A 22,981-nucleotide genomic window follows, 5' to 3' on the forward strand; every position below is an offset into this window, starting at 1 on the left:
TATTTTGTCTTGAGTCAAAACAGTTTTTAGGAGCTTGTTAGAGCGTGTTACGTTTTATTTTCTAATCTTACAACATAATAACAAATGTTGCATTTGAGTTTTAATTTCTGTTAGTACCTTTGCTATGTATATTTCTGATTTTATGTTCATGTTTACAAATGTAGTTCAGTGTAGACAACTGAAAATACATTGTTAAATGGTTTTCTAGAAATGTTGGATTCTGATCAAATTAAGTTAAATTTTCTATAGAAACTTGCTTTTTCTTACCCTCCCTCCTACGAAACTTATGTAACAAGTTTTATGTCATTTACTGTCAACAAAGGTTGCATTAATGGGAGAATCAAAAGTGAAACTAAAACCAAAGGAAGAAAGTTGTCAACTTGTTTATGGAGAATGAAAAGAGAAAGAAGAATATAGATTGTAATCAGCAACCAACTGTGTAAGCTTCAGTCTGTTGCAATACAAACTAGTTAGTTAAACATGGTGTCAAGTTTTGGTCACATATATTTTAGGAAATTACTGACTTATATTGTCCATGTGAACTGGATAGAACAGATCACACACAGTCTGGTTGCATGTCAGGCCTGCAGCTGTATGCTGAGCAGTGTACCCTCATTAGCCTGTCACTTCGTTCTCACACACACTTACATGGCTGCCACAATTACCACACCAAAGAGTACCACTCTGACACGATGCATAGAGCTAGTCGCAGATGTTCCTTTATGAACCCCTCTGATTCAAACTGATTAGCTTTGCTTCACAAGACATGCTCTTGTCTGTCTGTATACTGTGACAGTATTGTTTCTTTCTTTTTCACAGAGCGCTTACTCGGTCTCAGTCTAGAGGATAGGCGCAAAGATTATCGGGGAAACTATGTGCCATTGGAAAAGATCTCCACCTGGGCAAATCATGACAATAATGCAGGTAAATCTCAGTGACTTTCTAATTGTTTGTTTTTTTTAACCAATGGCGGGCTTGGAAAAGTTGTTTGAAAATGACTTGCAGTTTGTTTTGAGGAGCAGAAATTACACATGCTTTTATAACAGTGAGTTGTATATGCTGCCATTCAAGTTTTTGGGGTCATCAAGATTTTTTGTTTTTGTTTTTTTTAAAGAAAAATTAATATTTTATTCCTTAAAGAAACGCTCAAGTGTTTTTTTTTTTTTTTTTTTAAATAGGCTCATTTCCAATTGCCCTAGAGTTAAACAGTTGAGTTTTACCGTTTTCGTTACTGGTGGTCACGTTGGTTATGTTGACGTAGGTTAGTCTGTTTTCAGGTGTTGCCTGATATTATACGAAAACGGTAAAACTCAACTGTTTAACTCTAGGGGAGTTGGAAAATTAGCCTGTTTTCAAAAAAAAAAACTGGAGTGTTCCTTTAAGGATGCATTAAGTGGATCAAAAGAGATAATATAATATAATAAAGAGATTTATAATGTTACAGAACATTGCATTTTCAAGTAAATGCTGTTGTTTTAAACTTTAGATTTATCAAAAAATCCTGAAAAAAAAAAGTATCAAGTCTTCCAAGTTATTAAACAGCACAGCTGTTTTCAATAATAGAGTTTCTTGAGCACCAAATTAGTGTATTAGAATAATTTCTGAAAGATCATATGACACTAAAGACTGAAGGAGTGGCTGCTGAGAATTCAACTTTGCCATCACAGGGATAAACTTTTTTTTAGATGTATTAAAATAGAAAACATTGTAGCAATATATTACAGTATTACTGTTTCTATTGTATTTTTGATTAAACAAATGCAGTCCGGGTGAACCTAAGAACCAACCCTAAACATTTGAATGGTATTGTATGTGTATTGGTGAACAGCTTTAGGGCGTATTCTGTTATATTAAAGATGCATAGTCATTCTGGAAGAAGGTACTGGTTGTTTCATGCCCTTCTCTGCCTGCAGACATGATAGTCACTCTGCATGCAAGTGACTTGCTGCCCTTTTAAAGGGAAAGGACACATGGATCAGTGTGACCCTGACAGCTCCGATATCATGGTTTATTTATGGTTGAAGATGGTTGTGCTACCTTGACCAGCTGTCTAAGTTTTATTAGTAGATATAGTTGAGCGAATAAATATGATATGTAGAACAGGAAGTCTTAAATGGTAACATTCTTCATAATATTCTTATGTGTTCAGGAAAACAAGTAAGTGATCACAGACTTTTCATTTTTGGATGAACTGTCACTTTAGGTTCTGACTCGGGTGATCTGATCCTAATTGGGAAGTGCTAAATACAAGTGTAAACAGGTCTAAAACATTTTGTGGTCTGATCACTGAAATCACATATGTGAATCTTAGGGGCCATTCACACAAACTGCATTTTTCCATTTCAAGGGGCTGTTTACACAGAATGCTACTTAGCGTCTAAAACTGCAAGATAGCCCTCAGGAATAGTTTAAACGTGATGCAATAATGAAAATATTTCTCTCCAGGCTCTTTTTTTCTTTGGCATTTTTGGCATTTTTGCAAAGGCGCTGTATGTCGGTGTGCTGCCCACAAGGCTATCGTCGCTGACTCCAGGCTCTTTTTTAAGAAACAGGTTGTGATAATCACTTGAAAAAATCTAATTATATAATTCAGGGTATCTGGACACAGCCACTATGAGTGTAGTCTCCGCTTTAGACGTCATGTCACGCCCCAGGCACACAAAAGTGGAAACGCTTCAGGAGCTTCAAAGTCGTTACCGGATTGGTTGAATCATGCAGCGTTTCCGGGAAATGTGTTTGTCGCGTTCTTTAACGTTCCGCCTGGAAACAAAAATGCTTTGATGCCAGACCCCTTCATGCAAGAAGAAAGCTGTCGTGTTTACAACTGTGACAGTGAGCGCTTGTCAGGATCAGCTAAACACTGGATTTTCGAATGTATGTGATAAATATATAAAGTTTGTAGCACAAAACCTTTAAAAAACGTCCAAGAGTTTCACAAACCAGTCTGTTATTGTGGGGACATTTTCACACCCCTAAACATGACACGGCACAAAACAAAATATGATTGGTTGCTTTACCTGTCAGTCATATGGACTTTTGGTAGGGCATTGGCCATTCAAAGTGGTTAAGGTTTCCAGACCTTTTCCCATCAGTCTGAAGGTCTGGCTATGCAAGACTACAACGAGTGCCTCTTCCGCCATGTTGCAGTTGCCATGCCAACTAGTTACTGTAGACAAAAGCTTGCAGCGCTTGTCCCACCTCTGGGGTCTTCTGATTAGCCCACTGTTTTGGAACTGACATTGATTAGTGGTGGTGCATGTAATGGTATGTGCACACCAAAAGCAAAGCGAATATTTGCATCTAGTTACTTGCTCTAGATCAGTGCTTCTCAAAGTGTAGTACAGGCTCCCTCTAGTGGTACGCAGAGGAATCACTAAGTTAAATATAAATTAATGTTAAAACACAGTTGAATTTAAATAATCTTTAAGTTTTTATTTATTATTATTTTTTTTTTTTTTTTTTTTTTTTTTTTACAGTACAGTTTTTATTTAACTTTTAGGTACAACACATTTTAATTTAATCATTATTTAAGTTTTTTTATTTACCTGTTTGTGAGCACTCTGCAGTGTTAATGTTCTCTGTTTTTACAATGTTAAAGTGGCTGATAACAATAAATATTCTTATTAGGAATAAAACTGCCTTGCTTTTGAACTGTGCAGAGTTCTAGCTGAATAGTTAGGCCCACTACGCTATTGGATTTTAATGCTGGTCATTATAGTGGTACTTGGAGAACCAAATATTTTCGTAGGTGGTAGTTGGTATAAAAGTTTGAGAACCACTGCTCTAGATTACTCATGGGATTTTTATTTTCATCACTTGTGCGACAAAAAACATTGCGCAATGATGAGTGTCCAGGCGCAACAAAAACAACATTTCTTTCTGGCATTTTACCCGTCATCAACCATGTTTGAGATAACTATTTCCACTCTGTACCTCTTGTGGAAGTTCCAAATATGGTCTCTGTATGTATAATGGTGTGTGCGCACCAAAAGCGATGCTTTAGATTTCTCCCAGGATGTTTTTCGTTTTACTCACATAAATAAAAATGTTGCACGTGCTCTCCATTTTCTGATACAACCAAACGGGTCAAACCTGACATGTCCATAACCTCTTCGCTGATTGTCTTAGACACTGCGTCATGTGAATAACTGCAGTTAAGGAGAATGTCGTGGGTTTGCAGTAATTGCATCGCTCAATTAATGTTTTTGCATTGACTTTGTAATCGATGCAAATAATTACATTTGATGTTAGTGTGCACACCGTAAAAGTTAAAATTCTTTTAACTTGACAAAGCTTTTTAAAAATGTGCTACTTTTCCATTGTTTTTCTATGTAAACACAAGACAGACCTGTACAACTGTTGTGCTCATGTTTCACATCTTCAGCTGCATAAAGACATAGTTCACCCAAATAAGAGAATTCTGTCATCATTTACCTACCGCCATGCCTAACCCTTACAAGTTTTGTAAACTAGATCAGCAGATTAATTAAAAAGATTTGACCTTAAAATGATTTATTCATTCATCAGACATCTGTAGTTCTCATAAATCTGGCAAAAATTTCAGTGAATGATGATTTACATTTTTGTCTACTTCACACACAAAGCTACCGGTGATTTCAGAAGATTTGTGTAGTACTAGCCTTTTGTTATGCTATGTGTGCTTTGTGAAGCCTAATGTACAAGTAATGTACAACAGATTTTTGTTCTACTGAAGAAAGTCAGTCATACATGTTTGAAATATGACTGTGAGTAAATAAAGACATTTTTGCACATTTTCATTTTAAAGAATTTTTCTCTGCATTTTCTTTTCTGTGTTATTCATCTTGTTTGTCTGAAGGTGAAAAATCTAGGAGAGCATGAATTACATGTTTGGGACAGAGGGACAGACATTTCATACACACAGTCAGACAAAGTGCAAACATACAAATCAAATGTATAAAAGACTTGAATACACTCCAATTCTTAATGTTACATGTTTTGTCATATAACGTTCTAGAATTAGCACAGAAAGTGTTACAGTGAGACAGGAACACGTGTAGGCATAGTGCCTGTATTGCTATGATCCACACATCAGTATATTCAGCATAAGGCACAGCTCTTGAGTTTCTGGGTTTCATCTGTACTACAAATGCTTCAGATGAACTCTGGCATAAAACTTACATAGCAATGATGCTTGCATTTGTTTGTATATTACTGAAAATGCTACTGCATTTATGCCATCAGCAGCTATTTACACTAAATGTAAACAAAGCTGCAATTTACACTGATTATAAGTACTGGTAGATACAATTTGCACAAGTAATATTTGTGTAAAAGTAAGCAGAGGTGGGCAGAGTTAGTGAAAATAACCTTTGCTAACAACAGTAGCTATTTGCACTCAGTGTATTTAGACACTAATTGATGTTTTTACTTATTAGGGGTTTAAGTGCGTAGCTTAGCGTAGCCCTATTGTAATTGTTAGAATGGTCACAGATCAGCGATCTTCACGTAAAACTGATCGCACAGACCAAACCGTAAGTCGTAAAGACTTGACACTTTTAGGGATGGTAGTACTCACACCACCAACAATGTGACCAAGGCTTGCCCCAGTTGGCCTGACGACGGCGCTACAGTGAACAAAAGTACAAGATTGCCCATAACTCCTAAACGATTGTGAGCCTGGCGAAATTTTGGGGTATTTCGCATTTTTTGAAAAGCCTACTTTTGTGAACTAGTCCTAGGTCTTTCGCCTGATCGGAACCAAACCAGTGCAGACAGATTCTCTGGAGAGTGAATATCAATAATTATCAAAAAAGCTGAACTTTCGACTTGCCGTCGCAAATGGATGCCAAAACGTTTGAAAAGGCAGGGCCTCATTTAGTAAAATGCCTGTAACGCCTGAACGGAATGAGATATCTTGGCCAAACTCAGAACACTTTTGTAAGAGCTCAATCTGAGGTCACAGGAAAAAAATCGTGGAACTTGGCCACTTGGTGGCGCTATTAGAAGGAAAAAAACATAAAAATGGCTATAACTGCGTAACCATTTGTTCTTTCAACATGAAAATCGGTGTGCACGGTCTTGGTCCAAAGTGTCTATAAGGACATTAGTGTATTTTAAAAAACATGGCTGCCATTGGCCGTCGAATTTTGAGCACCTGTTAGACAAGGTTAACGGAGGTTGATCGGAACGAAACTCGGTGGGCCTGTTTGACTCACGGCCACAAAGGTCTGTGAGAAATGTGAAAGATCTGGGCCAAGGGTATAAACGATTGTACGTTGCAAGTTTTTTTTTTTTTTTTGTTTTGCACATTCCAGCATACGGCTCTGAGATTTTGGGTTTCATCTGTGCTGCAAATAGTTCAGTGAAACGCGATCATAAAAAACACATTTTCTTTTTGTGTTCCGTGAAAGAAAGTCAAGTCATACAGGTTTGAAACGGCATGTGGATGAGTAATTTATTACAGCATTTTCATTTTCATTTCTGATTTTCTTTGCCATGGTATTCATCTTGTTTGTTTGAATGCAAAAAAGGGCGTGAATTACATGTTTTTTTCTGAGGCACAGTGGGACAGACGTTTCATACACACAGCCAGACAAAATTAAAACATACAAATCAAATTTATAAAAGCCTTGAATCCAACTGAATCCACCCCAATTCTTGAAATGTTGCATGTTTCTCATAACATTCTAGAATTAGCGCAGTGTTTCAGTGAGACAGGAACACGTGTTGGCATAGTGCCTGTATTGCTATGATCCACAGATCAATATATTCAGCATAAGTCACAGCTCTTGAGTTCCTGGGTTTCATCTGAACTACAAATGCTTCAGATGAATCTGATCTGGTATAAAACTCCATTTCTCACAATTTTGTTAACAAGACTCACATAGCAATGATGCTTGCATTTGTATGTATATTACTGTAAATACCATTGCATTTATTAACAAAACTCAATGGGCTTGTTCGACTCATGGCCCCAAAGGTCTGTAAGAAATTTGAAAGAAATCAACCAAGGGCATAAACGATTGTACATTGCATGTTTTTTTTTTTTTGCACGTACACGTGATATTCTTATCATATGATAGAGCTCCTCATTCTGAACAACTTTATCTCTAGAACCACTGCTGTCAATTGAATTGTTTGTTAAATGATTGAGAAGATGTCAAAAACCTACTTTTGTGAACTAATCCTAGGTTTTTTGCTCAATCTGGAAAAAAAACACTACAGTGCAGTTCTCTCAAAAATTAAAAAAATGTTGAAATTTAGCCTTTGAGCCTACAAATGCTGATCTGAGTTATACTCTGAGTTCTGTTTAACATGTATAAAGTATTTAAATCCATTCTGCATAATTCTATTACTTTTAGTCCAAAATCAGCTTGGAAAATGTGAAAGACTCATCAGATTCTGTGTGGGCCTGTTTCCGTTTAGTACCCTTTTAGTTAAAATATGATTTGAAGAAATCCTTAAACATCTTGCTTAAAATCCTCAGGCCATTTTCATCTATAGCACTATAGTCGGAAATGCTAAATGGAACGTTTCCGCTGTCTTGGATGAGGTTTGTTCCTTGCGCATCCTGTGCGTGCTCCACCAAATGGCTACGTGTCCTGTGCCAGCAGGCCTGGATATGAACTGACAGGAGCTGAACTGGTCCATTCACATTAGAGCCGGATACTTTGAGCCGGTTGTACTAATCTAAGAGGACAGTCTGTAGGATGTGCTATAGGCAATTATTCAAATGAGCGTAATGAACACTGCTTATTTTAGATTGCAAATGTTCATGTGATTTTTGCATATCATTCTGTTGCATGCCTATGGCATCAAATAGAGCTGACCAACTGTCCAGTGCCAGCAATTTGAGGCCTGATGGTTTGGACGTTGTACTCATTGGACTACTATCTGTTCTGTTAACCCATATGCACAGTGTTACATGCCAACGCTTTAACCGACCAGATCTGATTTCATTGGTTCTTGCTCTGTCAGCATTCTGGGAGCTGGTACAAAGCTATTTTAAAAAGGTAATTGTTGTTTGTAGATTTACGTATACTTGCACACCGTTTCCACTATAGAGAACCCATAGTAAAGCTGGTTCAAATGTGCAATCAACTTTTAGGTTTGACATTTGATTATATAAACTCCCAGTCAAAAGTTTGGACATTTTTGGGCTGAAAATTTATTTTTGTAAATGTATTTTTTTTTTTAATGCAATTTATTCCTGATAAAGTGAAGCTGAATTTTCAGCAATTATTAGTTGATCCATTAGAAAATTATTACAGATGAAAACAGTTGTGCTGCTTAAAGGGATAGCTCACACAAAAATCAAAACAGGTTGGTACAAGGTGCTTAAAGTATTTGAATTTGACTTTTTGAAACTTAAGGCCTGGAAAACCCTTGTAAATAGCTGTATTCCTGAACAGGTACTTGAAAAATGCTTGAATTATTGAAAGACAATGTATTTATGAAATAAGTGTTTTATTTTTTTTTTCCATAAGCTTTTCATGCAAAATTAACGTAATTCAAAAATACATTTTTTTTTTTTTTAGTTTATTTCCAGTAATGTCCAAAAACTAGCAAGCTAAGCCAGTAGTAGTACTGACAATGCAGTGTAAACATGGCTGAAGACACGAAAAGAGGAACAGATGAGCCGAATCAATTGAGTGAGTCATTTACTCTGGAATCGCTCCAATTGATTCAAACTCGATCATTCATTTCAAGTGATTCACTAGAAAAAAACAGATCAAATTAAAAGAGATATTCCAAATTTTGGCATTGCTTTTAATGATTTTAAAAAGCATGTAGTGATGGGTGAAATGAAGCTTTTTGAAACTCTGAATCAGTTAAACCATTGCATTTTTGCAAAAATTATTCACTGTTTTGACGCGCTGTAATTCGATTGCATATTATGAATCATTTGTTTGAGATCGGGACTTCAAATCACATATAGTGAATCATTTGATTTAGATCGGAACTTCGGAGCGGGTTCACGAGTCATTTGATTCAGCTGGTTTGTTTCAAATCAGACTTTGGAGCGAATCATTTTTTTTTTTTTTTTTTTTCTTGCCCTAAACAGTAGAAAACCTCAAACCATTAAGTCATTAAAATTCTAAGTACAAAACAAAATTAACCATGGTTTTAATATAGTAAAAGTGTAGTAGCCATGTTTTTTGTATAACCATAGTTTTACTACAAACAACTATGGTTAAACTATGGTTAGTGGTTATTTTTTTTATGCTTTTCAAAGAAGTCTCTTCTGCTCACCAAGGCTGCATTAATTCGATTAAAAATACCAAAACAGGTTAAACTAAAATAGGTTAGTGTGAATGTAAATTTGTTTTATGGTTAATTTTTTCTGCATCATTACCCAGTCTTCATTGCAAGCTTCAAATCCTTGAAAATCAAAAAAGGTGTAAAAGTCCTGAATTTCATTTTACTTTTGTACAGATGAATACAATCAGAGTTATATTAAAAAAATTCCTTGATCTTCCAAGGTTTATAATGCCAGTGAATGGCTGTTGTGATTTTGAAGTCCAATAAAGTGCATCCATCCATCATAAAATATTCTCCACACGGCTGGAGGGGGCTATAGGAGAAGTCCACTTACAGAACAACAATTTACAGAAATGTACTCACCCCCTTGTCATCCTTGCATTTGTAAAGAAATTATGTTTTTTGAGGGAAAACATTTCAGGATTTTTCTCCATATAATGGACTGATATGGTGCCCAGAGTTTGAACTTCCAAAATACAGTTTAAATGGGGCTTCAAATGATCCCAGCCGAGGAAGAAGGGTCTTATCTAGGGAAACGATTGGTTAATTTCATAAAAATAATAAAATTTTTAATACTTTTTGATGTCAAATGCTCGTCTTGTCTTGCTCTTCCCAACCTCTGTTTTTTTCCGGGTTCATGTCGGTTAGGGTATCTTATGTTCTCCCTCAACTTCAAAATCTTTTTTTGTTAAGGGTGTTTGATCTTCTTTGCATGTTCACTTTGCAAAGACTGGGTCAGAACTTCTGCAGCAATGGAGGAAGAAAATGATTAGAGTTTTTCGACATACCCTAACTTTCTTGAGCCAGAATACACAGAGTTTAGGGAGAGCAAGACAGGATGAGTGTTTTGAGATTTTTTTTTTTTTTTGTAAAAAATGAAAATAACCATTCATTTCGCTAGATAAGACCCTTCTTCCTCAGCTGGGATCATTTGAAACTGCATTTGGGATCGTTTGAAGCTGCGTTTAAACTACATTTTGAAAGTTCAAACTCGGGGCACCATACCAGTCCATTATATGGAGAAAAATGAAAATATATGAAAATATTTTCCTCAAAAAACACAATTTCTTTATGACTGAAGAAAGACATGCTCATCATTGGATGACAAGGGGGTGAGTACATTATCTGTAAATTGTTGTTCTGGAAGTGGACTTCTCCTTTAATAAAGTCCTTCTGAAGTGAATCGATGCGTTTGTATAGGGAAAATATCTATATTCAAAACATAAACCGTAATCTCTAGCTTAACGTACATGAGAAAGTGGCGTTCCAGCAGATGACGTAGGGCATAGGCATAGGCTTTTTGGGCCAAATATCCTTTTAATGTTATTGTGGAAACCGTGATGCTTTTTTACAGAATTGTTTGATTTAATAGAAAGTTTCAAAGTACAGTATTTATTTAAAACTGATATCATTTGTAACATTGCATTTCACTGTCATTTCTGAACAAGTTTAGAGAAGGTTTTTTTTTTTTTAACCTGCAAAATGCACCACAGTGAGACATGTCTGAGTATGTTTGTCCAATAGGCCACATATCTGACAAGATATTTGTTGTTTTGTTTGTTTTTTTAAACACTGGCCACAGTGTGGCATCACTCTACCGCTTCTCATTTAATATCATCCAGTCCAGTTCCAAGTTTGTCCTTATAGAGTGATTATAAAGCAAATGTGGGTCAGTAGAGTATTGTAGGACCTTTGATGAACCTGTTTTGTTCTGAGAAAAAAAAAGTCTGCATGCAATGTTAGCTGAAATAATAGTAGCTTTTCTTTAAATTGACCTTTACTCTATCTTTACAATACAGCTCCTGAGGAAGAACAAAAAAAGCCTCTCTCCTTGGCTGACAAAGTGTCTCTGTACAAAGGTGACATCACCATCCTGGAGGTGGATGCCATAGTGAATGCTGGTGAGTTTGCTGATTTTTCTAAAGCTTCATTACATTAGCAAAGCAATTAGTGCACACGCATGGCACTGTTCATTTATTTTATTTATTTTTAAATGCAGTGCTCATTTTTACCTTTGCTCCTGCTGGGTGTTTTGCATAGGCTAGGATCCATTTTGCATTTGTTGTGCTTGCCTGACCTCTGGTGTTTATAAGAGGTACAGGCATGACTACAGTTTTTTTTTTCCTTTATTTGTAGTGATGCGTTTTACAGGACAGATGAGATTTCTGCTTATGTATGTTTAAATCTGTGCACTGCATTTTCTCTCCACATTTTGCTGTTTTGATGTGCAGTGAATGTTCTTTCACAGGGATGATGCTTTTCCTTTTCAGGTTGAAATGAGATGCTAGGGTACAAACTTTTATTTACGGGATGAGATGATATCTGTCTCTCTGGCTTGTCAGTTGCTTTCATGTTGCAGTGATACAAAATCAATTTATTTGCACCTACTATTGTTTCTTTAGTATAAGGGCTGTTTTAAATCTGTTCTGAAGTGAAAGGAGTGGTTTCATAGTAGATGCTCTGCAGAAATAGACTGGGATCAACTGTGGTGAGAGAGCAGACTGATGATGCTGTCATGGTTTACCTCAAGTCATGGAAACTAGGGTCATAAGGAGAGATAATTGTGGTAACCCAACGTAAGTGCTTCCTTGAGTGTTTAGTATATATTGTGTGGGAGATTGTCATTGATTAGATGTTCTTTACTCAAGATGTTTATGTCAGTGTCATTCATTGAGAGGAGTAGTTTAACATTCCTGCCACAGAGAGTGATTGCAGTTCATGTCCGAAACTGCTGTCTGTTTGACAAGCGCATCCGTGAAATGTGATTTTTGCTGGACCGTTGAATCCCTAACAACAAATGGAAACTCTTAACAGCTGTGTTGTGCTCTGCCTACAACATGTACAAAAATGTGTTTGTGAATGATTGAGGTTTTTTGTTTATCTCAATGTAGTTCAAGCATTATGCAGCCTAATTGAAGTAACGATGCCTATGAGCTTTGGGATATTTAGACGAATCTAAACCTTCTGTTGAATTTACTGCTGCTCTGTGAGCCGTGAACCTTGCAAACTAGTAGATTCATTATCACTGGAGCTTGTCTGAGTTTAACATTTCCGCTATGTGTATTTCCCCTCACATACTAGGTTATTTCTACAGTTTCCTTAGTGGGATGTAAGCTGCAGGCTGATATAGTAAAATGTGTGTATGAGCCATTCCACAGAATTGGTGCAAAATCAGAGTTGGAAACATCTTGAAATTATTTTTATTTTATTTTATTTTTTTTTCTACACAATTTTTGTATGTATGCAAATGGTATGATATCCAAGGTACACAATTCTAGTAATTATGCAGTTAATTCTTATATTTTATATTTTAATTCTCATATATATATATATATATATATATATATATATATATATATATATATATATATATATATATATATATAATATATATAATATATATATATATATATATATATATATATATATATATATTTTTTTTTTTCTCTCCCCAAATTTGTCACTACCGAAACACAGTAATATGTCATTTAATAAGAATGTATATATTGACTTATTAAGATTTTGCTTGCATCTATTTTGTAAATATGTTTTTTGGAGGTAAATCAATAACAATTACAATTTTAACAGAATTTCTGATGTAATTTATGAGATTTTTGTATTTTGAATCTTTTTTTTTTTTTTAAGGCAAAAAATTGATCGTACTGATTTCAATGTTAAGGATACATTAGTTTGAATTTACATTGAAACAAACACTATCATAACGTCTTTGATAATTCAATATTCTTTATTTTTGACAAAACATCCCATAGTTCGGTAATGACTGCACTATGATAGTGACAGTTTTAGATACTTTTGAGCCCAGCTTAAAGATGCTAATCAGCACATAGTTAGCTAGCATAGTTCTGAACAGTTGCCCTGCTGAAAAAAAAACAGCTAAAACCAGCCTAAGCTGGTTGGCTGGTTTTAGTCATCCAGGCTGGTTTTAGCTGGGCTTAGCTGGTCAGGCTGGGAGACCAGCTGGAACGACCAGCTAAAACCAGCCTGCCTGGCCTAGCCAGGCTGGGAGACCAGCTAAAACCAGCTACAGTACTTTCAGCTTAAACCAGTTAAGACCAACCAACCAGCCTAGGGTGGTTTAAGCTGTTTTTTTCAGCAGGGTGTAGACACATAAAAACTACATTTTATGGAATAACACCCAAAATAACAATGATGTCACTAACGAAACTTCACCAAATGTTTAGTTCATGACTGTTTCGGTAGTGACAATTTTAGGCACTTTTGAGCCTAGCTCAAAGCTGCTAATCAGCACATGGTTAGCTAGCAGTGTTCTGAACAGTTGTACATACGCAAAAACTAAATATTGTGGAGTAACTCCCAAAAAAGTGTGCTTAATTGCAGAAAAAAGGCAGGGGTGTATTTAAAATCCATTTCAGCCAATGGACTAAAACATTGTTTCTGTAGTGACGTGAAAATGCCTGACACATTTCATAATTTACAGAGAGAATATACAGTAAATATTCTTTTTGAACTTTTTTTTTAACAAGGTCAAGAAGATATTTTTAAAAACAAAAATGGAGTAAAATGCAAAAATTATTTCAAAATCATTTTCATAAGTTGAAATTTAGGGGTTAGGGTTGAAGGCATCCACCTTCAAATTGAAGGTACCAAAAAAAAAGTTATGATTTTATATATTAAGCTTATTGATATTTTAAATATTATTGTGGGTTTCGATAGATAATAGAAGGATCTTAGTGAACATTTAAGATTTGAATGCTTAAATGCTTTTTAAATGTGTTCTTTTGGTTGTGGGACAGCAGTTTGCACCAATATTGTAGAATGGCCTATATGTATATAGTACTTATAGTTAGTTTGCACTTTTATGTTAGTATGATTGTGCATCATTCAGACTGTAAGTCCTACAAAGCCATAAGGCACCTCAATGATTCATATTAACAGAGAAAGAAGAAAAACAGATGAAAGGGACTTTTCCCTTCTTTACATTGTAAAGTTTTTGTTTATGAGACAACTTCTCTGAAACTTTCTGCAAGGTTGCAGCGAGGTCAGTCAGCATAGAAAACAGGAAATAAGAAAACGGGCCGAATGGCCTGATCTAATCTTGGTGTCTGACGCAATCAAACGGATGTGAAACTGCAACAGTAAGCAAAATGAATCAAAATTAATCACATGTTGAATTGCAGTGTGGTTGAACTTCTCTCAGTGCTTATTTCAACAAGTTTGTTGGTCCGTTTTTCACATCAGTGGTCACATAAAAATAATGTAAAAACCGTTTCGTAGGGTTTGTGGCATTGAATTAGGAAAGTAATTGGTTTAAAGGCTTCAGAGTATGAGGGAGACGACTTATCATGCAGACGGGTGGCTGTTCATCCATCAAAGGCCAGTGGCGCAGGCCAAGAAAGTAATCGCATTATTGCAACAGTGCTTTGAACTGATTCTTAAAGCCCCATTTGCTCCAGTGTTTTCCAGTTTAGATTCCTGGAATGATGTTTCATCTCAAAGCCATAATATGACGATAAGAACAATCAGAAAGCATTTCCGTGATTGCGGGGAACTGTCTTTTTTTCCCCAGTAGTCATTCTAAAAATATACAGCATTGTGCTTATAGATAAAAACAAAAAACAAACAAAAAAAATGGTTGCTTAAATGTGCTGTGATTTCCTTTTTTTTTTTTTTTTTTTTTTTTTTTTTTTTTGTTAATCAATTCAAGTCCTGTTCTAGAAGTTTTCTTGTTGACTATCTTTTTTTTTATTCGGAAATACATCAAAATTGCTTGTAAACACTTTACTTTAATCCAACCAAAAAGCTATTGCATTGGGCTGGAAAAGTGAGATCTGCCATGAATTGAGCTGCTTGTGCGGCAGATATTTTGCCTGTCTAGTCAATACTGTAAGTCTCACCATTCCCTCTGACACTGGCTTTGTGACCATTTGCGACCGTTAAAAAAAAGTTTCTTCTACTCCGTATGAATGCGTGTAGTGTAAATGTAATCTGGATGTACTATGTTGGCCATGTTGTTATTGTCATGTAACATACCAACGCCAGTTGCATTGCTTCACTGCCATTAAAAATCTTTTTCTGTGGCCTCATGGGATACTGAAGGAGGCACACAGGTCATTCGGATACTTATGTACTGTTATGATTTTTTTTTTTTGGACATGCTAGTTTTCTCACATACTGTTTTAACCTACTTAGTAGGCATGTATCTATTTTCGAACGCAGTCATTCTACTGAAGAAACAGGTGGATAAAGGAACGTCTCTTCCAATCCCACTGAGATTTGATAAATCTATTGAGCAGTTGTACTGATTGCCAATTTCTTCCTTGAGGAGGAGAGTTGCATCATCTAATAGCTTTGGTTTCTTTTTGAACATCTTACATGTTAGAAGAAAGACAACCACCCTTCCCAAAAACCTCCCAGCTGACTCAGACTCAGCTTTCCCCCGCATTTAGTCTGAATTTTTTTTTTTTTTTTTTTTTTTTTTTTTTTTTTTTTTCCTCAGTGTGTTGGTTTAAAGGTAATCACAGTTATTTTCCTGCACTTAGAAATCCAGCTCAACTTGATGAGCCTAATTTTCATTGTCCTCACATTGTCTTATCTTGGTCTCCTGGCCCTCATAGAAAAACACAACGTTCTAAAAATCCAAGAAAGGAGTGAAAATGACTGATTATCATAGTTTTTTTTCCTAATCGTGCAAAGAGATTGACGCAAAAGCCGCCTAACCATCATAAACTTTTAATAATAATTTTTTTTTTTTTCTTCTCTCTCTCTTTCGATTATAATAGTTTTTACTCCTCTCTGGCGCTTTTATTGCGTGAAGCGTTGAAGAATATTACTGTAATAAAGAAACCTCTTGAGGCTTTTGCTCAAAAGGCCTACTTTAGATCATGTAATATTACTATATTCCATAACTTGAGTTTGAGGACTTTATTGGTGACCAGAGGTGAGACAGATTAATTCATTTGGTGTTTATGTTCTTTCCGTAGTAGAAAGGTGTGGTTACTTACATGCATAAATCTTTTTATGTTTAACCAGAAAAGCATGGAGAAAGGCCAAAAAAGCACCATAGAATTGGTCTGTACAACAACTACAGAAAAACACTAAAATGGCTTTAGAATGCATACCAAGACTGTCACTAACGATTATTTAATTGAGTAATCAGACGATTATTCTGACGATTAATCGAGTAATCGGATAATTATAAATAATTATTTTTTTTGCCATTTAAAAATAAGCAAGCAATAGCATTTTAAATGACGTGACAATTGTTTTTACACATTACAGCACAATCTATTCCTTGTTTAATATTGACTAAGCAACATTTAATTTAAATGTCCACTTACTCTTTAATATTTGGCCATTTCTTTATGACAGAAATGCTACAGCCACTAATTTCTTAAAAATATGGACATCAAAACTTGTAAACTCAGAGCGAGGGTTTAAACTTTTATTTTGAAATCGTGATGAACATTTAGCATATTGAGAAAGATATTGATGTATTCTCCTGTGTTTGTGTAGGCTTCTAAATGATTTACCTTACAAATCTGATGAAATGGCGGACATTGCGTTCCCAGATTAACGTTATAATAAACCCAAACTCACAGCAATATGTAGAGATGGAGTTTGAGATGCTCCCTGCATGTAAATGATAACTGTTTGTGTGGAGCAGCATTTACTGTAAATGGAGCCACTCTGAAAGTAGTTAAGCGCATGTATTAAACCTGCATATATTTATTTAATTGAATCGTATCATTTGTGAATTCACAATAGCATTATGCTTTATGATTTGGGTTTAATATATCATGCAGCCTTGAAAAATGGTCTAATAATGCATTTCATGGATTCTCGTTTGTGAATTGGCTCGTTGCATTGGCTGGCTCAACCAGAAATATGCTCAAAAAGTAAAAAAATGTATAATGAACAACATTTATGGGACAGTTCATGTCAGGTTTTTATTGCTTTTTATTGAAAATAGTATTTAAATGTGAGCTTGTCAGTCAGCTTTTGATGTTTCGTTATTTCCGCATAGAAAAAGATAGGCCAACCGATCAGTATCTAGTTCTGGAGAGTTCCCCCTTGAGATGGTTTTGTTGCCTTCACATCCATTTGATTTACTGAAAACAAAAATTAGTTTTAATCCAGCAATATTAGTTAATAAAGTGTGCCGGTTTTACACTCAGACCCTGTAGAGTTTGCATTGGAAATGTCAGGCAGCATGAAATTAAATGGCAACAGTAATTAATTCTGGGCGGCTTCATGCTGCATGCTGTGAGAGGTGAGGCTGTAAGCATGTTAAATGGGTTTTTAAATCACTCTCTGGATGGCCAATTATTTTTTCATAGAAATAAATTTCTTGTCAGAGCTGCTAATTGAAATAGCAACTGACATCAGGGTCGTGATAGGTGCAGAAATTTTAATTGCTCTCCCTTTCTTGTTTTCACACAAGGTGTCAGTTCGCAAAGCAAGCAAAACAAACACAGAATTTAAAAAAAATGGTGAAGTCTGACAGGGCGGTCAGATGGTGAAGCTGTTAGATGTAAGCGTTGAAACTTATGCCAAAAATATCTGTCTGGCAAAAAAAAATGAGAACAAGCAAGGAACATGAAACTTAAACTAAATATAAAAATGGAAAAAAAACAAAGTTGAGCATACAGTTGAGCGCTCCACCATTTGAAGATGTCGTGCAGGCTTTGTGCTCAGGAGGGGAGAGTGTCGTTTTGTAATTATGGGAGCTCTTCAGAAAGGAACGGAAAGCTGTGTCTTTTGCCCTGTAGCGTGGTGAGACGCAGCCACAGATGAATGCAGTAATGGAGTCTAATGCACTCTGCACATTAAATGTTCTATGAGTCACAAAGCTTAATGGAGAGCACTTGCATGTTTAACTGAAGACGGGCCTCATCTCTTTTGTAATTGACATTTGAAAGTGGGAAAAGAGCACTCCTTATCAACGCGAATTGCAAAAGGGGGAAAAAGGGCCAGTGTGCACTTTGTCATCGTCAAAAAAAAGAACCCGAAGATTTAAATCAGAACTTATGTTGCTAAAAGCATTAGATGTATCTTTTGATATGACAAAGTAAATTCACGTTCATTTTCTATCTCTTCGTTTAATGTATACGTCTTGACATATCTTTGAGAGGGTAATGATCAGGCGCATAGAACTGTACCTGCTGAACTCCTGACATACACAAAGTTCTACACATATCTCTCTCCATGCATATAGGGCTATTTGATAATGAATCAAATTACTAATCATGATTACAATTACAGATGCCATGATTATGTAATTGTCCAAAGGCACAATTAGAGACACACACACACACACACACACAAAAATCCACTTCCTTTATTCTGCTTTCTTAAGATGTGTGTGTGTGTGTGTGTGTGAGAGAGAGAGAGAGAGAGAGAGAGAGAGAGTGTGTAGTTTTCCTACAGGTTATCTTAAAGTTTTTTTTTTTTTTTTTTTTTTTTTTTTTTTTTTTTCTCATTGTTTTAATTTTTAAATTTTTACTTTTTTATATTAAAAGAAACTATATATAAAAATGTGGCATGCAATTGTTTCAAACAATAGTATAAAGCTATGCAAAACATCATTCAGTGTAAATTGTGCTAATCGTAATTAAAGGAGAAGTCCACTTCCAAAACAAAGATTCACATATAACGTACTCACCCCCTTGTCATCCAAGATGTTCATGTCTTTCTTTCTTCAGTCGTAAAGAAATTGTTTTTTTGAAGAAAACATTTTAGCGTTTTTCTCCATATAATGGACTGGTATGGAGCCCTGATTTTGAACTTCCAAAAAGTAGTTTAAATGTGGCTTCAACGATCCCAAATGTGGTTGTAAACGATCCCAGCCGAGGAAGAAGGGTCTTATCTAGCGAAACGATCTGTTATTTTCATTCAAAAAATACAATTTAAATACTTTTTAATCTCAAATGCTCACCTTGCCTTTCTCTCCCTGAACTCTGTGTATTCCAGCTCAAGACAGTTAGGGTATGTCGAAAAACTCCAATTGTATTTTCTCCCTCAACTTCAAAAATCATTTCAAAATCATCCTACATTGCTGCAGAAGTTCTGACCCAGTCTTTGCAAAGTGAACATGCAAAGAAGATCAAACACCCTTAACGAAAAAGGTAAAACGGCGATATAGGATGCTTTTGAAGTTGAGGGAGAACATGAGATGGGAGTTTTTCGACATACCCTAACTGTCATGAACCGGAACAAAAACAGTCCAGGCAGAGTAAGGCAGAGTAAGATGAGTGTTTGGCATTAAAAAGTATATAAATTGTATTTTTTCTCTTTTATTAATATAACCGATCATTATGCTAGATAAGACCCTTCTTTCTCGGTTTACAACCACATTTGGGATCGTTTGAAGCCGCATTTAAACTGCATCTTGGAAGTTCAAAATCGGGGCACCATATCAGTCCATTACATGGAGAAAAATGCTGAAATGTTTTCCTCAAAAAACAAGTTCTTTTTGACTGAATAAAGAAAGACATGAACATCTTGGATGACAAGGGGGTGAGTACATTATATGTGAATCTTTGTTTTGGAAGTGGACTTCTCCTTTAATAATCGCAATTACAATTTCAAGGGAATAATTGACAATTATGATTTTTGTCATAATCGTGCAGCCCTACATGCATATTAGTTTAAGTATTTTGGCTAATTTTAATTTTAAGCTTTCAGATACCAGTAAGTAAGGCTTTGCAATAGCTAAAACAAGATCCATTTAAAGATTTAAAGATAAAATGTTTATCTTCCCTATTAAAAAAGTAATAGATTTAAAGTGCATTTATTTTATACTAAGTATAGTTAAAGTCTATTAACATATTTACTCACATATCGTTTGAGACTTACTGATATAAAAATGATCAAAAAAAGTTGTAATTAAACTTTATTTGGAGTACTACTGGTGCACAGTGCACATTTCTTAATATTAAGCCTGATGTTTTAATGTCACTATTGATGAGGATTGTATGAACTTTAAGTTGGTCTTTAAATGCAAATAAGTGTATCTAAAGTATACTTGCAATAGTTGCGCTTTAGCACAATCAGATGTACTTAAGTATACTTTTAGTTGGACTTCAGCACTACTTCAGCACAGTTAAAGTGCATTAAGTACAATATTAGTTGATCCAATTTAGCAGACTTTAAATATACCAGTTTAGTATACCAAAAGTGCAACTGCGGGGTATTTTAATTAAGTACATAATATGTACATGTATTTGTGGTATACTTAGCAAGAAATAAATGTTTTTTTTTTAATTACATTTCAGTATTTACTTTTCTCTCTAGGGTTATGATGGCAAATCAACGTTTTAGGCAACTATTACAGTCTTTATTATCACATGACCCCTTAGAAATTATTGTAAGGTGCTAATTTTGTTTTAAAGAAACATTCTTAATATTATTAATGTTGAAATTTTTTTTTATTTTTTTTATTTTTTTTTTATTTTTTTGCAAACCAACCAATTAAGATATTTTTAATGAAATCTGAGAACTTTGTGTCCCTCCATAGACAGCAATGCAACTGAAACGTTGCCAGGCCCAGAAAGGTAGTAAGAACATCATTAAAATAGTCCATGTGACATCAGTGGTTCAACCTTAATTTTGTGAAGCCACAAGAATACTTTGTGCATGCAAAGAAAACAAAAATAATAACTTTATTCGACAATTTCTTCTCTTCAGTGTTCTGCAGCCATTCATAAGCGAACCACGAAGTATGCGTCATTAATGGGTTGTTGTAATTCTTTAAGACACATACATTTATTTCAGTTTGAGCTAAGTCACAGAAAAATGAATTGAATTTGCAGACTTTTAACGTTGTTTTGCTACTGTAATGACTATTAAAAACCATCTGTCTGAATGTTCTGGTTTTCAATTAGATGAATTGTAAAATACTTATGTTCCTTAGGACATGGTGTTTTGAAAACCTAATGGCTGTATAAAACATTCATTAATAGTGATATTCACTGTGTTACTTTTTGCATTGCCTAATATTTGATACGTCACTCAGCACCAGAAGTAGTGTTGTGATCTGAGTTAAACTCACATTTTACCATGTTCAAAACTTTCGTACTATATATATAAGTCAGTGCAGACAAGCATTAGTGCAATTTCTAATGTCACTCTGTGAAAAATAGTGGCATTAGTAATAGCAGTGATGGTTGTCCTCCTAGCCCAGATGGAAACTTTGGTCAGGCTTGAAGTCTTCTCAACTCACAGTAAAACATGTCTTGCAGAAGTTCAGTAACAGCAGTCCTTGTTTCAAGGATGTTTTTCTTTGATGTCTATGATTGTTTTAGGGCAAGAGAGCCTGGGCAATTTGAAGACTTCAAGGCTAAGTCATTTTCAGCAGTATTGATTCTGCAAGGATGTGAGCAAGAGAAGGAGTGTGTGTGTGTGTTAGGGAGTTCTTGCTGCATTGAGGTGGGGGTGTTTGTGTCTGTGTATGTGTGTGTATGACTGGATGAAGAAAGGAACCAAGGTGGACAATTTGGTCTGATATTTCTGGTCAAGGCTTTAGCACTTATTAAAATCGTTTTTTGATATAATGCCTTACTGACCTCCGCTCCCAAGTTTATATTGATTACAGACCCTCTAAAACACACTTACTGACAGAGTTCATATCCAAGTCCACAGTTCAGGCTGGACAGTAGCAAGTGAGTTGATGTGCAAACTTGTGATTGTTGCAATGTTGCATCAGGAATAAAAATCGATGGCCGCTGCCCATGGCAGTTGCTGCTCTAATGAACAGTGAAATAACTGTGATGCGTGTATGTGTGTGAGTGCAGAACTGTATTCGCTTTTTAAAAAGCTCTGTTAATACTGTCAGCATGATGGGATTCCGGCTCAGGGCTTTCTGTAATGCTACACGCACGCATTCGCTTCCCCTTTTTCCCCCAGATTTGCATTGCTGATTGCAAATGGAAATGAAATTGACCTCAATTCTGGAACTGTCTCGCACTCTTGTAGATTTGTGGCTTGACCTTTGACCTTTGAAAGCAAAAGTGTAGGGATTTTCTCAGGTATTTGCAGGATTTTTTAGGAGGCTTAGTGTTGTCGTTTAAGATTTAAGTTTCATGTTATCATACATGCTAATAGAAGTGTCACTGTGCAAACTGACTTTTTACTTGCACTCTGTGCTATTAAAGAATTGCTGAATGTGGATTTTCAGATCTGGATTTGATGTCCTCCCAAACATCAGCCATAATTCTGTCTTTCTCTTCCACAGTTTTCGCTGAATGGACCACCAGTCTGTCTAAACTCTTTACAAAAGCTGATTGTGAATCGGTTTCTCGAGATTAAGATTGTATCTCTTGTGGAGCTATAGAGGGCTGTTTATCATGGCGGTATTGCCAGTTAGTAGATTTTATCCCGTTATGAAACTAGTGGAATTTTGGAATGATTTTCATTGTTTTAATTTGCATAAGTTAATGTAGTCTCATTTACTGATGAATCAACATATAATAAATATTATATATACATTATCTGTCAAAAGTTTGGAATCATTATGAATTTTTATTTATTTATTTATTTATTTAACAAGGTGTTTTTCTGTTTACTTGTTTAGTCTGCAGTTTTTTGACCAAAAAATTTTGGGGAAAAAAAAGTAATATTGTGAAATATTATTACATACAATTAAATTTTTTTTTTTTTTTTTTTTTTTTTGTAATATATTTTACGTTTTAATTTTAATCTTGTAATGGAGAAGTTGATTATTCATATTGTCACATGATCCTTCAGAAATCATTCTAAT

At 35.2% G+C, this 22,981-nt stretch overlaps 1 protein-coding gene across 10 annotated transcripts in view; it reads left to right on the top strand.

The window, feature by feature from the left end:
- Nucleotides 1-22,981, top strand: part of macrod2 (mono-ADP ribosylhydrolase 2) — a 668,211-nt gene that overhangs the window by 1,613 nt on the left and 643,617 nt on the right. For all 10 annotated transcript variants that reach the window (XM_051125202.1, XM_051125209.1, XM_051125205.1 and 7 more), the window contains exons 2-3: nt 820-924; nt 11,043-11,144. In XM_051125202.1, coding sequence (XP_050981159.1) covers nt 820-924; nt 11,043-11,144 — 207 coding nt within the window. The remainder of the gene's footprint in view (nt 1-819; nt 925-11,042; nt 11,145-22,981) is intronic.

Source organism: Labeo rohita, chromosome 13 (genome assembly GCF_022985175.1).
Source record: "Labeo rohita strain BAU-BD-2019 chromosome 13, IGBB_LRoh.1.0, whole genome shotgun sequence".
Lineage (NCBI taxonomy): Eukaryota > Metazoa > Chordata > Actinopteri > Cypriniformes > Cyprinidae > Labeo > Labeo rohita.